This window comes from Mastigoproctus giganteus, chromosome 10 (assembly GCF_048544385.1).
Source record: "Mastigoproctus giganteus isolate SK-2022 chromosome 10, ASM4854438v1, whole genome shotgun sequence".
Lineage (NCBI taxonomy): Eukaryota > Metazoa > Arthropoda > Arachnida > Uropygi > Thelyphonidae > Mastigoproctus > Mastigoproctus giganteus.
Window position 1 is genome coordinate 21,008,447 of NC_143584.1, and position 17,285 is coordinate 21,025,731.

A 17,285-nucleotide genomic window follows, 5' to 3' on the forward strand; every position below is an offset into this window, starting at 1 on the left:
GTATCCATACAAGTGAATTTATGATGAAAGGAAGAAAGAAATGTCTGCGCAAACCAGCCTTTTAAAATATTTTACAAAGAAATAAAGTGAGTTATATATTGTAATTTTTTTAATCAATAAACTTTTGATTACTGTACTGCAAATATTTATAATTATCCTTTGCTTTTATACTGCTGTACATTAAATTGCCATAAAAAATGTATTTTTAAAAATATTGATTGGTATATTGAGTAGGTCTTGGAACAAATTAGGCTATTTTGTATTGATTATTAACTTCGATTAGCACGATTTCACATAGCGCGGCATTTTTGCAGAACCAATTAATCATGCTAATCGAGGGATTCCTGTACTTTTTCCAGAATCCTTTTATAATCTTTCGAAACTCCAGGACAGGAAGCTTTGTACTATTGTTGAATTTGTTGTGGAGTATCCAGAAATTCACAAGACTGTTCCACAAATTACAGTTTTCACATTCTTCTTGGGAGAATTGAATTAGAATGTCACCTGATCAGACATCAGGTTATTTCACTGGATTCCTTCATTCTTACATACAATTACCAATGATCATTAGTGTATTGATAATGGCACTGATGATCCTTTCAAATAATAAGTGCCGACCGGGCTAGCCGGGTGGGTAAAGTGCCTGCCTGGCAACCCAAAGGTCGCGGGTTCGATTCCCGCCTCGGCCTTGGATCAAAGTACTGCAAAAACCTTGGGAGGTGCATTATGGCCACAGAAGCCTTTGCGCCAACAACTACCAAAAAAAAAAAAAATAATAATAAGTATGGTTCCTGATTATTTGTCTGTTTATTTCATGATTTACACTTCTATCTTACTTTGAATAGCTAGAATTTCTCATAATTTTTGCTTAGTCTTCACAATTATTTCTGGGTAGCCACTTTTATTACTTAAAATAGTTCTGTACAGGTATGTTTCTCTTCTAAGGTCACCCCATCAGTTTAATTATTAGGTAGTGATGTGAATTGACTAAAATGTTTTGAGTTTGATGCTGCATACAAAAATTTTTGTCTTTTTCAATAGTAGACTTTTGTTTGTTGTGTTGTGTCATCTACAAAGCACTTACAAGTATTACATGCTGAGTACTTGTTATAGCAAAAAAACTCCACCTAACTACATAGAACACTTATTACTAGAACTCTGCTATTTTTAAAAATTTATTGTTAGTTTCTATCAGTTATATGCCAATTATTTTTTATTACTTAAAATCTAGCAATTGTTGGATAAACGTGATAAAGAAAACATTGACATTGCATATATTAGTTATATATTAGTTCCAAAGTTATAACTTTGGAACTAATATATATATATATAATTGTTTAATACAGTGCATTAAATTTCAGGCATGTTAGATTTTTATTTCTTAAATAAACAGAATTTTTTCTTTTTCTGTGATTAATAGCATTGAAAAGTGAATTACTAATTATGTTGTTGCAAATTAATTACTAAATGACTAATGATATATATAAAAGTAATTGTTTTTAATTCACTGTACATATCTTCCAATGTAATATTCACTCCAGTTTTGTAATACTTTATAATCAACAGCACATGAAATGCAACATTCATTTCAGGCTCTGTAATTTAACAAATTAAACAACTGTGTTGCAATGTCAATGCTTTTGTAATGCAGTGTGCTTATTTTTTCCTGGATTTTAATAACCATTGAAATATAATATGTATTTATTGTTTCTGCTGTGATTAATATAATAATCAAATAGTAATAATTCATGATTTATGTATTTAGTAAACCAATAACAAAAAACAAGCAAAAAGCACCAATTTTTAAGGGAACTGAGAACACTTTGTTTCTGTGCATCAGCTATATTGTCCATTCATTCCTTCAATCGGTGTATGGCAGCAAACATAATATCCAATGCTTCAGCGCTATATATGATGTATGGATAGCTATGTGCTATGTATGAAAAAAAAATAATAATAATAATTGCTGGATTTCTATTGGCCTGATTTTAATGATGTTTGGGGAGGCTTTATAAAGCTCCCCAAAAGAGAGATGTAAAATTCAATGAAAACTCATCCATAGGGAGTCAAGTTATTACATGCAGATGAATGGACAAAGAAATAATTGTTGGATTTCTGTTAGTCTGATTTTAATGAAATTTGTGATAGCTTTAAAAATTGTTTGAAAAGAGTGAATATAAAATTTCACGAAAGTTCGTCCAATGGGAGTTTAGTTATTACATGTAGATGGATATAGTGAATGGATGGATATAGTGAAGACAATAGGCACATTCACACATATATGCTAATGTGCCTAAAAATAATTATCATATGGTATACAAATTGAGGGACTCAGCAATTTTTGTGTGGCTCACCATGAGTAAACTAGGAGAAATCCTTTTTGCACTGATAGAATATATTTGAACAGGGGTGGTGCAAGGGTGTTTGAAGAGATCTTAATGATTGAGAAGAAACTCTTAGCAGTGGGAAGGAGACAGAAGAAATGGAGATATTCATTTTCTTGATGATATGCATCGATTTAATACTTGCATATGTCTTAAGGGTTCTTGTGTGAAACTGCATAAGCCAATGAGTCTCCTGGCATTGGAAGGATGTGTAGAGGATAATGAAGTTTCAAATGAACAGGAGGACAACAAATGTAGTTTGGGTAGTAAAGAGTACAAAAAAACTTATCCTGAACAATATTTAGAACAGTGTTAGGAGTTGTAAAAAAATAGGTGAGTCTGAATTCTTTGTTAGGACAACTAATGCTGACATGATAGGACTAACAGAAATTTGGTGCTACCGTACCAGATCCACAAATGCCAAGGAATGATGAGTTTTATTGACATGTACAATATATTTTTCATACATTTACTTTGTTGCTGCTAATCAGATAAGTCAGATAAGATCTCCCTTAAAATTCATGATGTGACTGTCTCATATAACTACATTCCTGTCAAGATGATCCTGCATTATTTCGTTAACTATTGACTCCATTTTCCCCTGGATTAGAAGTCAAGTATACATGTTTGTAATTACTCATTTTGTCCTTTGAGCCCCCCCCCCCCCTTGTTAAACTTCTGTAGACTGAATAAACCAAATATTGAAATAAATCAGTAATTTTGTGTATCTAAGAATAGTCGTTTGGAGCAAAAGAGAAATTAACTGTTTATAACAGTTTTTAAGCAAATTTTAACTTATGGAGCTGAGCTGGGTAAGAAATTAAGGAATTGATTGATCAAAAACTGGAACCTTCAGAAATGAGAGTTTTAAGTAAAATAAATATAATTAATAGATGGAAGCAATGGCAAGGAATATATTGCAAATTAGGAAGTAAGATCTTGGAATAACATTCATTCAAAGGTAAATGAAGCAAAGTTAAGATGATATAAGCATGTATAAGGGATGAGAGAAGGGTGATTAGCTAAACATATGTTTGAAACAAAAATTAATGGTAATAAGCAAGAGGAAAGTGGATTAATGGTGTCAAGTAAGCATTAAAAGAAAAGTCATTCCAACCTATACACCCATTGGATGTAACAGACTTGGAGTTGCAAAAAAGAGGAGGGTTGAGTAATTGGGGTGCTTGATTAACCTGTATGCTCAATGCTCCTTGTGCTGCCAGGGCCAGCCTCACTGCTTGGAATATTGAATTGTTCTGTTGAAACCATTGTCTTTTGAAGCTTACGTACCTAGAGAGCCAAAATAATTTCAGTTTATCACTGATTATGATCACAATTATGTTATAATGCTCCTGGTGATGGTAATGACACACTATCATTGTGCAAAGATTCTCAACAAGTTCATTTGACTTCAGTTCTTATGAAAGTGTTATTTTTTACTGTATCTTAATAATAGTGCATTAAAATTCATCAGAAAATCAAATGTTTCAAAGAAAATTTTAATTTTCATAATGCATCATTAGGATTTGTGAACAGCATGGTCCATCTCTTTCTTCTCAGGGTCAAGTCCAATGTAAAAAGTATCTAGTATTTGTGCCATTCTCTGGAGTTAAATATCTTTTCATGTTCAGTTCTTTCATAATACCACAACTCTTCTCTGGAGACCAGAATTTTATCAGAGACCTCTCCCACGGATGTTGGTGACACTTTATCTTCTTCTTTTGGGTAACTTGTGTGCTTGATACCACTACTACCAGTCTGGTGAAAAATCATTAACATCTGTACTGCACATTTTAAGGTTATCAGAATTCATTTTCAAATTGTTTTACTGCTTAATTCACCAGCACATATGCTTTCAAGTCAATCAAAAAAAAAAAAAAAAAAAAAAATGCTCTGCTATAAAAACCTTTTAACAGATATTCATTGCATTTTCATGCACTTCAAGTACAAAAGTATATACAGCGTAACAGGACTTGTTTTGCAAAATGGCCTGACTGAGGTTAAACACCTGCACACAGATATTGCCACATTTTAGGCTTTATTCTGACTGTATTGCTTCCTAGCTGTAGAAAAGCAAAATGTGCTAAACCTCTAGCTTTATTTTCAGTACTGGGATTGGTATGGTATGACATGGCAAGTGGAAGAAGTAACAGAAAGAAATAATTTGAAAATGGCATTCTGTAGAAAGTATATGAGTGGGATTCCTCAGGATTTGGTGTTAGGCCCCAGCTTATGATTTGGGTGGTACCAAACTGAAGGTAGTGAAGAATGAAAAAGACTTGGGTGTAATTGTACAGTCCAACATGAAGTTCTCTAGGCAGTGCAGGCAACTCATGGGGCTCTCTCAGTGATATACAGGATATTTCCAGGGAAAAAGAGGTGATTGTCCTGTTACATAATACAATGGTTATACTGCATCTTGAGTTCAGCATACAGGTATGGAGGTCTCATTTTAGCAGAAGGATGTAGAACTGTTGGAATGGGTGCAGGGAACACTCTTACCAAGGAAGAAAAAGTTGAGTTCTGTAAATTGCAGCATCTGGAACCAGAGCATCTGCAAGGAGATGTGATTGAGGCATTTAAGGCTTTGGATGGGTTAGTAAATTAAATTCCAGTGGAATTTTTACTTTTTTTTTTTTTTTTTTGACATGCACAAGAGGACAAATCTACATTGGAAAAGGGAGGTTGCAGGAACATGTGTGGAAATTTGCTTTCAACTGCAGATTTTCTGGCAAGTAATTGAAATTGCTGGAATGCACTTCTACTTGGTGTTGTGGAAGTGGCTAGTTTAAATAAATTTAAAGACAGATTAGACAAATCAGTAAATCCCAAACACAGACAGTATAAGAACCTGTAGTACCTTAGTACTGTGTATGGATTGAAGGTTGAGAAGACAGAAGATACTTGTTGACATTGGACATGAATTTCTTAAAAACATATGAAGGAAGGTTGTTCCAAAGAACAGAAATATAAGGGATAAAAGATGAGGAAAAGTTAATTATGTGAGTTTGAAGTTGAACAGTGAATGTGTATTGACTAGTTGAGGTATATGTTCAACCTTGTTGTGGGGGGGAGTTAAAAATGCCAGTTCAGAGGAACAGTACTAGTGGAAATAACTATAGAAAAGGCATTCAGCAGAAACTGGATGTTTATAGAGTATAGAGAGAGTTTGTAAGAGAGATAGGTCATTAGTCTAGGAGCTTTAGAGAAGTTTTGGGGATACCCCCCCAAAGGTGTGTGAACAAATTAGTACTAAGGCAGTAAAGGAAAGTAATATGGAGAGCAAAAAGGAAATTTAATTTTTTGTAATACAAAGGAAGCAATATTTATGGTATGCTTATGCCAAAAAGGGTTAGAAGTCAAGGTTATTTCCAATAAAGCTATGTGGTTTTATCTAGAAACCTGAGTGTTACTGAAGACTATCATAGAAGCAGACTGTTTCTCATGAGACTCATCGTTAGACTATAGATAGGATTTCCAGTTAGTGGAAGAAAGTAATTAATATACAAGAGGAAAAGGTTAGGAGAAGAACAGAACCTTGGAGAAACATTAGCATTAGTTGAGAGGTTAGAAGACTGGCTACTGAATCGTAAACAAAAGAGAAGAGAGACCATAAGATGGAAGCTTGTTTAGAAGACCTTTATGCTGAACACAATCAAAAACCTTTAGAGATGTTGATAGAAACTGCTTCATTTTAACTCGACTTTTTCCACTGAATTTGTCCAAGGATAAGTAACATAAGCTAAACTATCACCAGTGGATTGACACTTATGGAATCCATATTGGGATTGTTGATTAGATGGAAGATTTTAAGGTATTGTAAAAGTTGCACTTGGCAAATTTCTCCATTACTTTGGAAAGAGTTGAGGGAAGCACAATGGAATGATAACTAAAAGGAAGGGGTTTGTATCTATTTTAGAAACTAACCAGGTATGAACAAATTTACATGCAGAATAAAAAACACTAGTGGAATAAGATTGTTGATAAAAATGAACACAAAACAGGAATAAACTTTGAATCACAGGTTTTGCAAACAAGTGGAGAATTGCCATCAGGATCTAGAGACTTGGCATCAAGATTGTTCAGGATTTCTCTGATGTTCTTCTGTTGCAATGGAGACATTCAGTGGAATGCGTTTAGTATGGCAGGAGATGAAGATCATTGATGCAAGAGATGGATGGGTGAATAAATGTGAATGACTTATTGGATATTTCAGTCTGCCCCTTATTGATTGGAGCAACTGGGAGAGAAACTCACTATGGAATTTAAAATTTTTAAATCAACCGATTGATTTTGTCTATATCAGCATGTCAAGAAAAGTACTAGGAGCAAGAATATCCTGACTTTATTATCATCCATTATCCTAATAGTTTCACAGGGTTGAAAGTATAGGAGCCCTTGCAAAGAAGTGATCATGAAGTGCTAAGGTAGTTGATGATGGGTGAGGTCTCTGTTGTTAAAGGAAGGCCAGGGGTTTTTATTTCAGGGAAGGAGACAGTTTAATATGCTATGGGGCATTAATCAACTGAGAAAATAATATGGGGAGGGTAATACAGGCAAATTATGGAATAATTTTAAAGGTGCTATAACAGAATCTACAAATGAATTCATGTATGTATCATGAAGAAAATGTAGTGTAAGAATTCCAGAATGGATGAATATAGAAGTGATTAATTAATAGGGGGGGGGGGAACAAAAAACAGTCGATCTGTAATATTACTACAAAATGGTTAGGCTGGTAATGGCTGAGTTTGAGAAATCACTACCAAGAGCAAAAAAGAGGGACAAGGAGTTTTACATGATACAAAGAAGAAAAGAGCAAATCACAGTGTAAGGTAAGATTCACAAAACACACTCATCCAGCACAACTTTTCCTGGCTGCCTGTTATGACATGCATGCAACCATAATTTGTTGCTCAATCTGCCTATTTATGTATATGTAGGTAATGTAAGTAGGCTGCATATTTGTTTATTTTGCCTTGCAAAGTTTTAAACTTTATTATATAAAAAAATTATTAAAATTAGTTTTTTTTTTTTTTTTTTTTTTTAGTTAGTAATAACTTTTCTTTTCTGGATAGCATCTGATGGCATTTGACAGTTTAGAAGATGATTTGATGATTGCAGTAGAAATCTTACCTCATGACATAATGAATCGGCTTCCACCAGCACTCAAACTAAAGAAATTTGGAACATAGTTCTGCCATATTTTCAGATCCTTCTGTATAAAGTGACAGCTGTATTATAAAGAATTCTTTGATAAGGTCTGTGCTTTCTTTTTGCAGTTATTAAATGCAGTCCCTGCACAACACCAAAGCAGCAGTAAAAAATAAAATAATTGCTGGATATATTAATTTTATTATTTTGCGTAAGGAGTGAAATATAGTAAATATCAACTGGCAGTCAAGCATTAATTTGCAAACACCTCATTCAGTTCTTTGACATTTGGAATGTAGCCCTCAGAGAAATATGGGGTAGAACAAATATATCCTGCTTTATATTATGAGGAAATGAAACAAAGAAAAGAAAATGAAAAACATGAAAATATGCTCACAAATAGCAACAAATGATATTATGCAGTATAATTTTCAATAAATTCATGTTTCTGCCTTTCATTTATACAGAGATATACATGGTATTTAAATTAAAAGTGTCTTATCTTGCTTATTTTCAGGTTTAAGCTATTTGATATCTAGATCTTTTCTATTGGATTACATATTACCATTTAGATTTTATAATTTATAAATTAAAATTTTGTCTAATCAACTGTGTTTTTCTCAATAGGAAAAGTAATTTCCCATCTTCAGTCTAAAAACATCATCTCTGTACTGCAGAAATGAATTTAAACTGATTTTATTTGGAGCAAAAATAAAAAATAACAGTAGATGCAGGAGATGTGATTGACACATCTGGTGCATTGATGCAGGAGATGCAATAGATTGACAGTAGCCACTGGCAGAGGTGAAAGAGATTCTTGCACTGCTTCTATTAGAATGAGCAGAAGCCTGAAAAACAAGATGCATGGTATTTCAGAGACTGCTGGGAGCCATTGCGGTACAAGTAAACACATGGGTTGTGTTAGGGTAGCTAAGAATAGAAACAGGTGCAGGTATACTTGCGTGTACACCAATGCTAGGAGTTTAGTAAATAAATTTGATGAATTTGAGGTATTGCTCAAAACATCGAAGGCAGATATTGTTGGGATATCAGAGACGTGGTGTCACACAGATATAAGGGATGCAGAACTGCAATTTGGGGAGTACAACGTCTACAGAAAGGATAGACAGGATAGGAAGGGGGGAGGGGTTATGCTATTAGTTAAGAAACACATAAAAACCAAGGAAGTGAAGCCAGTCGACATCGCTGGACAGTGCAGTGTGGAGTCAGTTTGGTGTGACATAAACATTGGGAGATCAAAATTGAGAGTAGGAGTGTGCTATAGGCCTAATGACTCTGATGAGTATAATAAGGAACTGTACAGGGAAATAGAGTGGGCCAGTAAATCAGAGTGTCTTATAATGGGAGATTTTAATTTTCCAGATATTGACTGGAATTTGGGGGCTGGTTACTCACACACTAGCAGGGCTTTTGTGGATTTACTGGATGATTGTTTTCTACATCAGCATGTTCGGGAGGCAACTAGAGGGAGTAATACTCTTGATTTGATTATCAGCAGTGATTCTTCATGCATTAAGAATCTGCAGATAAATGAACCACTAGGTGGCAGTGATCACAGTGTGCTGAAGTGGGATTTACTCAAAGAGGTAACTACCATTAGGGGTAAAGGGAAGGGTTATTGCTTCCGTAAAGGTGACTACGATGGACTGAGACAGTATTTAAATTCTATACAGTGGGACCAACTGATGATGTTACCAACAGCAAATTCTAAATGGGAAGCATTCAAAGAACTTATCTTGGAAGCTACTAGGCTTTACATACCAACTAAGAAATATTGTTCAAGGTTTAGGCCAAAATGGATGTCAGATGAACTAATGAGGCATATGGCAGAGAAGAAAAATGCATGGGATACATACAAATTAACACATGACACAGAAGCCTATGATAGATACAAGTTGATATGCAACCAAGTTACAAAGGAGGTTAGGCAGGCGAAGGCAGATTACGAGAAATCCTTGGCAAGGGATGCAAAGAAAAACAGCAAAGAGTTCTTTACTTATGTAAACTCTAGAAGGAAGGGGATGAATCAGATTGGTCCACTCGATATTGATGGGTCAAGTGTTGATGATCCTGCTCAGGTAGCCAACAAACTAAATGAATATTTTGCATCGACATTCACACATGAGGAGTTATTCAGCGAGGGGAATGCCAGAGGTGTATTCAACTCTAGCAGTAAGCTACAGAATCTTGAAATAACTGGGAGTAAAGTGGAGGAGAAACTGTTGAAGATAAACACAAGAAAGGCACCCAGGGTGGATGGGATCTATCCAGTTATATTAAAGGAGGCAGCAAAGGAAGTAAGCAAACCCTTAGCCATAATTATGAGAGCTTCCTTGGACTCAGGGGAGGTACCCATAGACTGGAAATGTGCAAATGTGACCCCAATTCACAAAGGAGGATCAAAGGCTGACACAAGTAATTATAGACCTGTGAGCTTAACTTCTGTTCCAGGAAAATTAATGGAGGCACTGGTTAAAGAAGCACTGCAGGATCATTTAGACAAGACTTCAGTTATAGCTCAGACACAGCATGGTTTTGTTAAGGGGAAGTCTTGCCTGACCAACTTGATTGGATACTATGATGCAGTCACAAAAGAACTGGATGCAGGGAATAACTTTGATATTATATACTTGGATCTTAGAAAGGCTTTTGATACTGTTGCACATGGAAGACTGCTACACAAATTGGAGCAGTGTGACATTGGAGGCAAATTGCTGCTATGGATAAAGGAGTGGTTGAGGGGGAGAAGACAGAGAGTGGTAATCAATGGACATTGCTCATTGTGGACTGATGTTATTAGTGGAGTCCCTCAGGGCTCAGTGTTGGGTCCATTATTGTTTTCTGTATTTATAAATGATATTGATGATGGTATATCGGGCTTAATGTCCAAGTTTGCAGACGATACAAAGGTTGGCAGGGTTGTCAAGGACACTACTGACACTATGCTGCTGCAACAGGATCTGGAAAGGTTGAGCAGATGGGCTGAGAGGTGGCAAATGAAGTTTAACATTGACAAATGTAAAGTACTACACATGGGAAAAACAGCAACCCCAGAGCAACGTATCAACTCTGTGGTACTACACTGACAGTGGTAGGGACTTGGGGGTGGTTGTACAGGCAGATATGAAGTTCTCTGAGCAGTGCAGACGGGCGGCAAGAGTAGCTCATGGAGTATTGTCAATGATATACAGGAATTTTTCCAGCAGGGATAAGGAGGTGATTATTCCATTGTATAAGGCGATGGTCGGGCCACACCTAGAGTACTGTATACAGGTCTGGAGGCCTCATTTCAAGAAGGATGTAGAGCTGCTGGAACGAGTACAGAGAAGGGCAACAAGATTAGTGAATGGAACAAAGGGGTGCTCTTACGAAGAAAGGCTTAAGTTTTGCAAATTACAGTGTCTGGAGACTAGGCACCAGCGAGGTGATCTGATAGAGGTGTATAAAGCCTTGAATGGTTTAAGCATGCTCAATGCTGATGGGATTCTTCCTCTAGCTCAGAAAAATCACCTGAGAGGGCATAAATTCAAATTGAGGAAAGACAGAGGTAGGATAGACGTGCGGAAATTTGCCTTTAGCCAGCAGGTGGTTGGTTGGTGGAACAGACTTCCATCCCTTGTGGTGGAGGTTGATAGCCTAAATAAGTTTAAGGCTCAGCTGGACAGGTATTTTGAACGAACAGAGGGGTGAAGTGGAAGTGGGTTTTTTTTTTTGGCTGATGCTGCATAAGCTTGCTTTCTTGCATCAAATGCCTCTACTAATCCTAATGTGACACAACTGAACTTGTAACAAGCCATTCACAGTTAATCACATGTACTGAAGAGTGAACATCACATAACATTCCATTTATTTATTTCATTATTTTTGTTTACTTTCAAATAAAGACTAAACTGAAGACAGGAACAACTTTCCCCATTAAGAGAGAAAAAAAAAAGCAATTGATCAGGCAAAATTTTAATTTAGAAATCATAAAATTTAAATAGTAATACTCACTCCAATTTTAACATCAAATTCAAAAATTTCAACCCAAATATGACCAGAAGGCCCAACAACAAATAGCCTAAAGATACAAATAAGCAAGATAGACTCTGATGAGCTTTATTTGAAACTGTAGAGACAGTCGTTCCATCCCGTATTATAAAAATGCTAACAGTTTTTTTTAGTTTCAAAAGATTAAACAAGTAGCCTAAACACAAACAATATCTTTATATATACATATAATTAGCTTTGATATAAGAAGTTAAGAATTGGTCATAATCTCCTTCTGTCTTTTAATGTTTATCAATATTTGCTATCAAAATATTTTCATAACTGTACTGCTTTTATATATTTCTTTACTTGTTAAGTGTAGTTAAAATTATTTTCATTTTAAAAGGATTGAGCTCAGTATTTTTTTATCTTGTATAAATTTTTTTTACTTGGAAAACAATATATATTAATGGAGCTTTAAAGTCCTTGGAGATTATCTTTTACAATTTTCATGAATTTGAAGGTTATTTTGTATGGCTCTCAGGTTTGCTAACTTGGTGTCCTTTTGGGAATAAAGCACACAACTCTGTGTTAAAATTAAAGTTTATTCTTCTAAACAGAAATATAAAATAAATTGGACTATATATATGCATGGCCATTTCTGGATGCAATTTTTAACCAACTTCTTCAGTATATAAAGATATTTCAGAAAGATAATTTGGTATCAAATCTGAAGAGCTCTTGACATCTCATCTAAAGGATTGGAATTTACTGGCCTATCTGAGAGACATCAGTATACACGAATGGGATCTCACTTTTGCATCTTTCTACATAGTTGCTGATTGTTTGTGCTACTTCCCAAATATATGAATGGTCTTTTTGAAAAAAGGTGGTATTAATCACAAGCTGCAGAGTCACATTTGTTAATGGGAATAAATTTCCTTCAATTCCTATAGCTTACTACTCCATATGAAGGAAGACTGTAAAAATATGAGGAATTTATTGGAAAGATTAACTATGAAATCACAGAATGGGGATGTCTGTAGGGGCTTTAATCCAATATTCCTTTTTGAGTTGTAAGGTAACACTTGGTAAAAGTTTAAGATATCTTTGCTTCCTCTGTCTGTAGAACAGCAGAGCAAAAGGCCTACACTGTTTAAGAAAAGAATGGCCTGCCAGACTGGAATTCAACAATTTAACACAATGCAGTTAATAACCCAAGTCCAGGGTTCCCAATGGGGTTAGCCATCTTGAAAGCAGGGTTGATAGATGCCAAGGGGTCAATGGTCAAATTATATAATGATATAATAATAAATATAAAGATATAATAATATAGGATTTAAAATATAACTATGAACATTGACCTTGTTAATTTTTGGTTTTAGCAATTTGGTATGCTAATTTTACTGCTGGGCAGCAGAACTATACAAAGAAGCAATATAATCCAGCAAATGGCTATTACTCATTATATATCTGTGTTGTGCTGTTAGTAACAGTGATTAACTGCTGCTAATAATCCAGCTATTAAAATTACAATATGTGTATTTTTTGGATGAGAGGGTTGATGAAGGAAAAATGCATTTTTTAAAGGGACTGTTTTTGTGGGTTAAAAAGGTTGAAAATCCCTGCTCTAATGCAAACATACAAGTTCTTTCTATCACTTCACATTAAGCTAGGGCTAGTGAAGCGCAATGTTAAAGCTTTGGATCCTCAGAATAATACCTTTTAGCTTATATGCTCGGTGTTAACCAAAATTGTCTGAAGTCAGTGAATATATTTGTTGAACCACAGTGCCTGCTACCAGAAACAAGTTGAGCAGATGCTGGCATCTAGAACTGGAAATCAAAATTACCGATTGTTGAAAAGAATACCTTGCAGGCATTTACGTTTAGCTTCTTAGAGCTTATTGGGGGTAGGAAAGATGACCACTATGGAAGACTGGAACTATATGTGCTTGACTTCGGATTTTTCAGACCAGATCTGCATTATGTGAGCAAAGAACATAGGAAATGTTTCCATCAGGGCATTCAAACAGATGGAAATTAGATGCCTCTGATCTAATTCATTGTGAATTAGTTTGCCGATGACAGTTTTTGGCCAATAGGATATTCTGCTTTTGTGCAGTTGGTGTTTAAGTGTGTTTCTGTTGAGTGTCTTGTGATTTTTTTTAGCTGAGTGGGATAGCAGATGTTAAAGAGCAGCAAATTTGCATCAAATTTTGTCATAAATTTGGAAAAACAGCTTCGGAGACTTAACCAAGTATTTGGTGATGGTAAGTAAAACACAAAACTGTTTAATGGTATTTCCATTTCCAAAGGCAGTTATACTTTGGTTGAGGATTTTGAGCACTTGGGTTGTCCATCATCAAGTTGGACTGTTGAAAAGTGCATCAAGTCATCCATGAGGGCAGTTGGTATGCAATTAATGATACTTGTGACATTTTTGGCTTGTGCAGTACATGTTGACACATATTAACTGAAAATTTAAACGTGAGGCAGATTGCTGAAGAATTTGTGTCTGTTTGTTGAATGACAAACAGAAACCAAACCAGCTTTCTGTATGCAGGTACCTGCAAGCACAGGCTGGAAAGAACAGAAACATAACAGGTGCAATATAGCCAAAGCAGCTTTTGCACCATAAAACCACAAAAAACAACAACAAGGTCATAACAGGAGATGAAAGCTGAGTGTATGGTTATGATTCAGAAAAGTCCAAAAAAGGCAAGACAGGTCAAATCAAACATCAAGAGTATGCCAATTGTTTTCTTCGACAATGAGGAATTGTTTGTCAGGAGTTAATTTCACCAGGCCAAACTGTAAATCACCAGTTCTAATCGGGGTCCTAAGGCATTTGAGGAAGGATATCAAGAGAAAATACCCAGAAAAATGGTGCACTAGGGATTGGCTTCTAGATCATGACAATGAGCAAGCCCACACACAGCTTTGTCAATTCAGAAGTTTTTTTAGCCAAGAACCAAATGATGGCGATGGTCTCACCCCCTGACCCATGTGACTTCTTCCTGTTTCGCAAAATAAAAATCCAGTTAAAAGGACCAGGATTCAAAGACACTAATAGAGATTCCAGCTGAACTAAAGAAAGTGTTGGACATCACAAAACAGGAAGTTCCATAGATACTTCAAACAGTGGAAGAAGCACTGGAATCGATTTGTGTTTGTGTGGGGTTAATGTAACTGATATAAGTCTAGATTAATTTTATTGACCCAGTCCGGAAACTTTTAGCTTGCACCTTGGACATATCTCATTGACTGGCTCAAGATGTAGACAGGTAATAACAGTAAGTACAGTTACCCAATCCCTGTGGCTACTTGCTATCACAAGAAAGTTAAAATCTAACTTTTTAGAAAGAAAGAAACCATAAGTTAGACTCACCCTGTATTATTATCTTATTATTATTATTATCTTATTATCATTAGTTTCCGCATATTCATGCGGAAACTAATGATAATAAGAAAACATGCCTTGTGGATTACTCAAGACTTGTGGGAATCTGCAAGGCTATTGGAGTGTGAAAATTTTTACAGCTTGAACTGGCCTATTAGGCAGAAGATATCTATTTTATAGTTTGTAGAGGTGGAAGTTAGAGGTAGTGGAAGGGTATTTTTTTATGCCACTGGGGAAGGTCTTAACTGCTAATTGGGGGGGAGGGGAGATACAGAATCATTTTAGTGATATAGGTCAAAAATGAGAATCGCATCACTTATCAAATGTAGTCTGTGCACGATAAGAGCATTCCCAGATTTGACAGTAACACATTGTAGCAGCATTGAGTCTGAGTTGCAGGAAACAGTAAAAATGAAGGTGGGTATACACTACAGAACAGGTAAATGCAAAGAGTATGATTGAGAGCCTTTATCTTACAAATGGAATGGGCAATTAAATGTGAGTGCATTGTTATGGGGGATTTCATCTGCACCTTAATAAGGTGCAGATTGCAATTAATAATTGGGATTGAAACTCATCATTGGGGTCAGAATTTTTAAATCAGCTATGATTAATGTGAAATTTAAGTAACCCTAATTAAACCACACCAATTGTTATCAAGTGTTTTATTGTGTATAAAGTATTATAATGAATAAGTTAAACTCCCACACAATGGAACTACAGGCAGTTCTCGCTTTACGAGTTCCCGGGTTTACAAGTTTTTTCCCCCAAGTATGAACATTAATTACAAAAAATGAATGTTAAACATTCATAAATACCGCATTCCAAACCACATGGTATAGCTACCCCGCTTTATGATATTAATCAGTTCCAGAGACACCATTGTATTGTTAAAATATCGTAATGATTTACAATAACACATTGAACCCAATAACACATTGTCTTTCGGCAATTTGTTTCAAGATCTCTTAAGTTGAAATTTTTGCTGTATAACTAAGCTTTAAGTATAACTTTACTTATAACTTATTAATTATAACTTTACTGAAATCTTCAATCTCTCTAAAATGTCATTTTTAAGGTCACGAGCATGACCTTAAGGCCATATAAATGGTTGTGAGGGTGGTTTGTAAATTGTATTAGTTACCAATTCAAAAATTCATTAAAATGCACTACCCTTTCATCGTTATCATATGTTCCCGTTATAATAATCAATTTTGAACGCCTTTGTGATATTTTTCTAAAAGCACATTTCTGAGGTCACCACCATAAAACAGTAAAAAACAATTTGCACTTTCCCATTTATTGGGCTTTTCTGTTAGTGCAAGCAATTATAAAAGGGTAGTAAACTCAATGTGATTGCATTTGCAAAAATACCAATAGCTGAAATTGTGTGGATTTTTTTATGTTATTATGGTGGAATGTGTTTCCCCTTTACTGAAATCTTCAATTGTATAAAAAACACAAATAAAATTTCAGAATCTTCTCTTCATTCCTTTTTTTTTTAAGCTTCATAAACTTGTTACTCCGTGCAAATCGTGTTAGTTGCAATTTGTGCATTCCATTAAAAAATGCTTATGCATGCTATTGAAATTTATAAAGAAAAGAGAAGATTATCTTGGAAATAAATGCCTCTTGGAGCATTTCTGAAGACGACGACTCTTTGTGCAACAAATCAACGAGTGCATTTAGTCGATGATGATGATGAAGAATAAACATTCTTTAACATTTGTAAGTCGTAAATAATTTCTCTGTTATTATAATTCTTTGTAAATAATTTCTCTGTTATTATACTGTCGTAAATAATTTCTCTGTTATTATAATTTGCTTGATTTTACAGGCTACGTTTTCATTTCTTTCGATAAATCAACCATTGTTTAAGCATAAACTAATTTCATCGTCTAACTCCTATTTTTAACATTATGTCTATTGGGAAATAAATTCCCGCTTTACGAATTTTCACGAGCGCATGCTAGGAACGAATTAACTCGTAAAGTCGAGAACTACCTGTACTTAATAATTTGCTAAATTTCTGGATTCCATAGTGAATTAGGATGAATTCATACATAATAGAGTAGAACCTTTTGTCCTACCTGGTTAGGTTAGGATGGGAAATCTCCCTGTATGGTTAGTACTAGCTTTCAGTCTTTCCTGATTATGGCTGATGACAGAATTTAACATGGAATCCAGACAGGTTGACAATTATTATGTAGCTTTAGAAAGTTTGTTTGTTATTTGGTTTTTAGGAGCATTAGCAACTAAGGCCATATTGCTCCGGGGATATGCAGTGGGCACTGGCTTGAACCCCGCTCTAATCAAGAAGCGTGTGCTACGCACTGTTGCTCCTGCCCACCTGGC

The 17,285-nt window shown here is 35.2% G+C and overlaps 1 protein-coding gene across 1 annotated transcript in view; it reads left to right on the forward strand.

Moving 5' to 3' along the window:
* Positions 1 to 7,615, forward strand: part of l(3)72Dn (UTP4 small subunit processome component l(3)72Dn) — a 168,329-nt gene extending 160,714 nt beyond the window's left edge. Inside the window, exon 17 of the mRNA XM_090382422.1 lies at positions 7,463 to 7,615. Within this exon, the coding sequence (XP_090238548.1) occupies positions 7,463 to 7,579 (117 nt within the window). The 3' untranslated portion in view covers positions 7,580 to 7,615. The remainder of the gene's footprint in view (positions 1 to 7,462) is intronic.
* Positions 7,616 to 17,285: the final 9,670 nt, after the last annotated feature.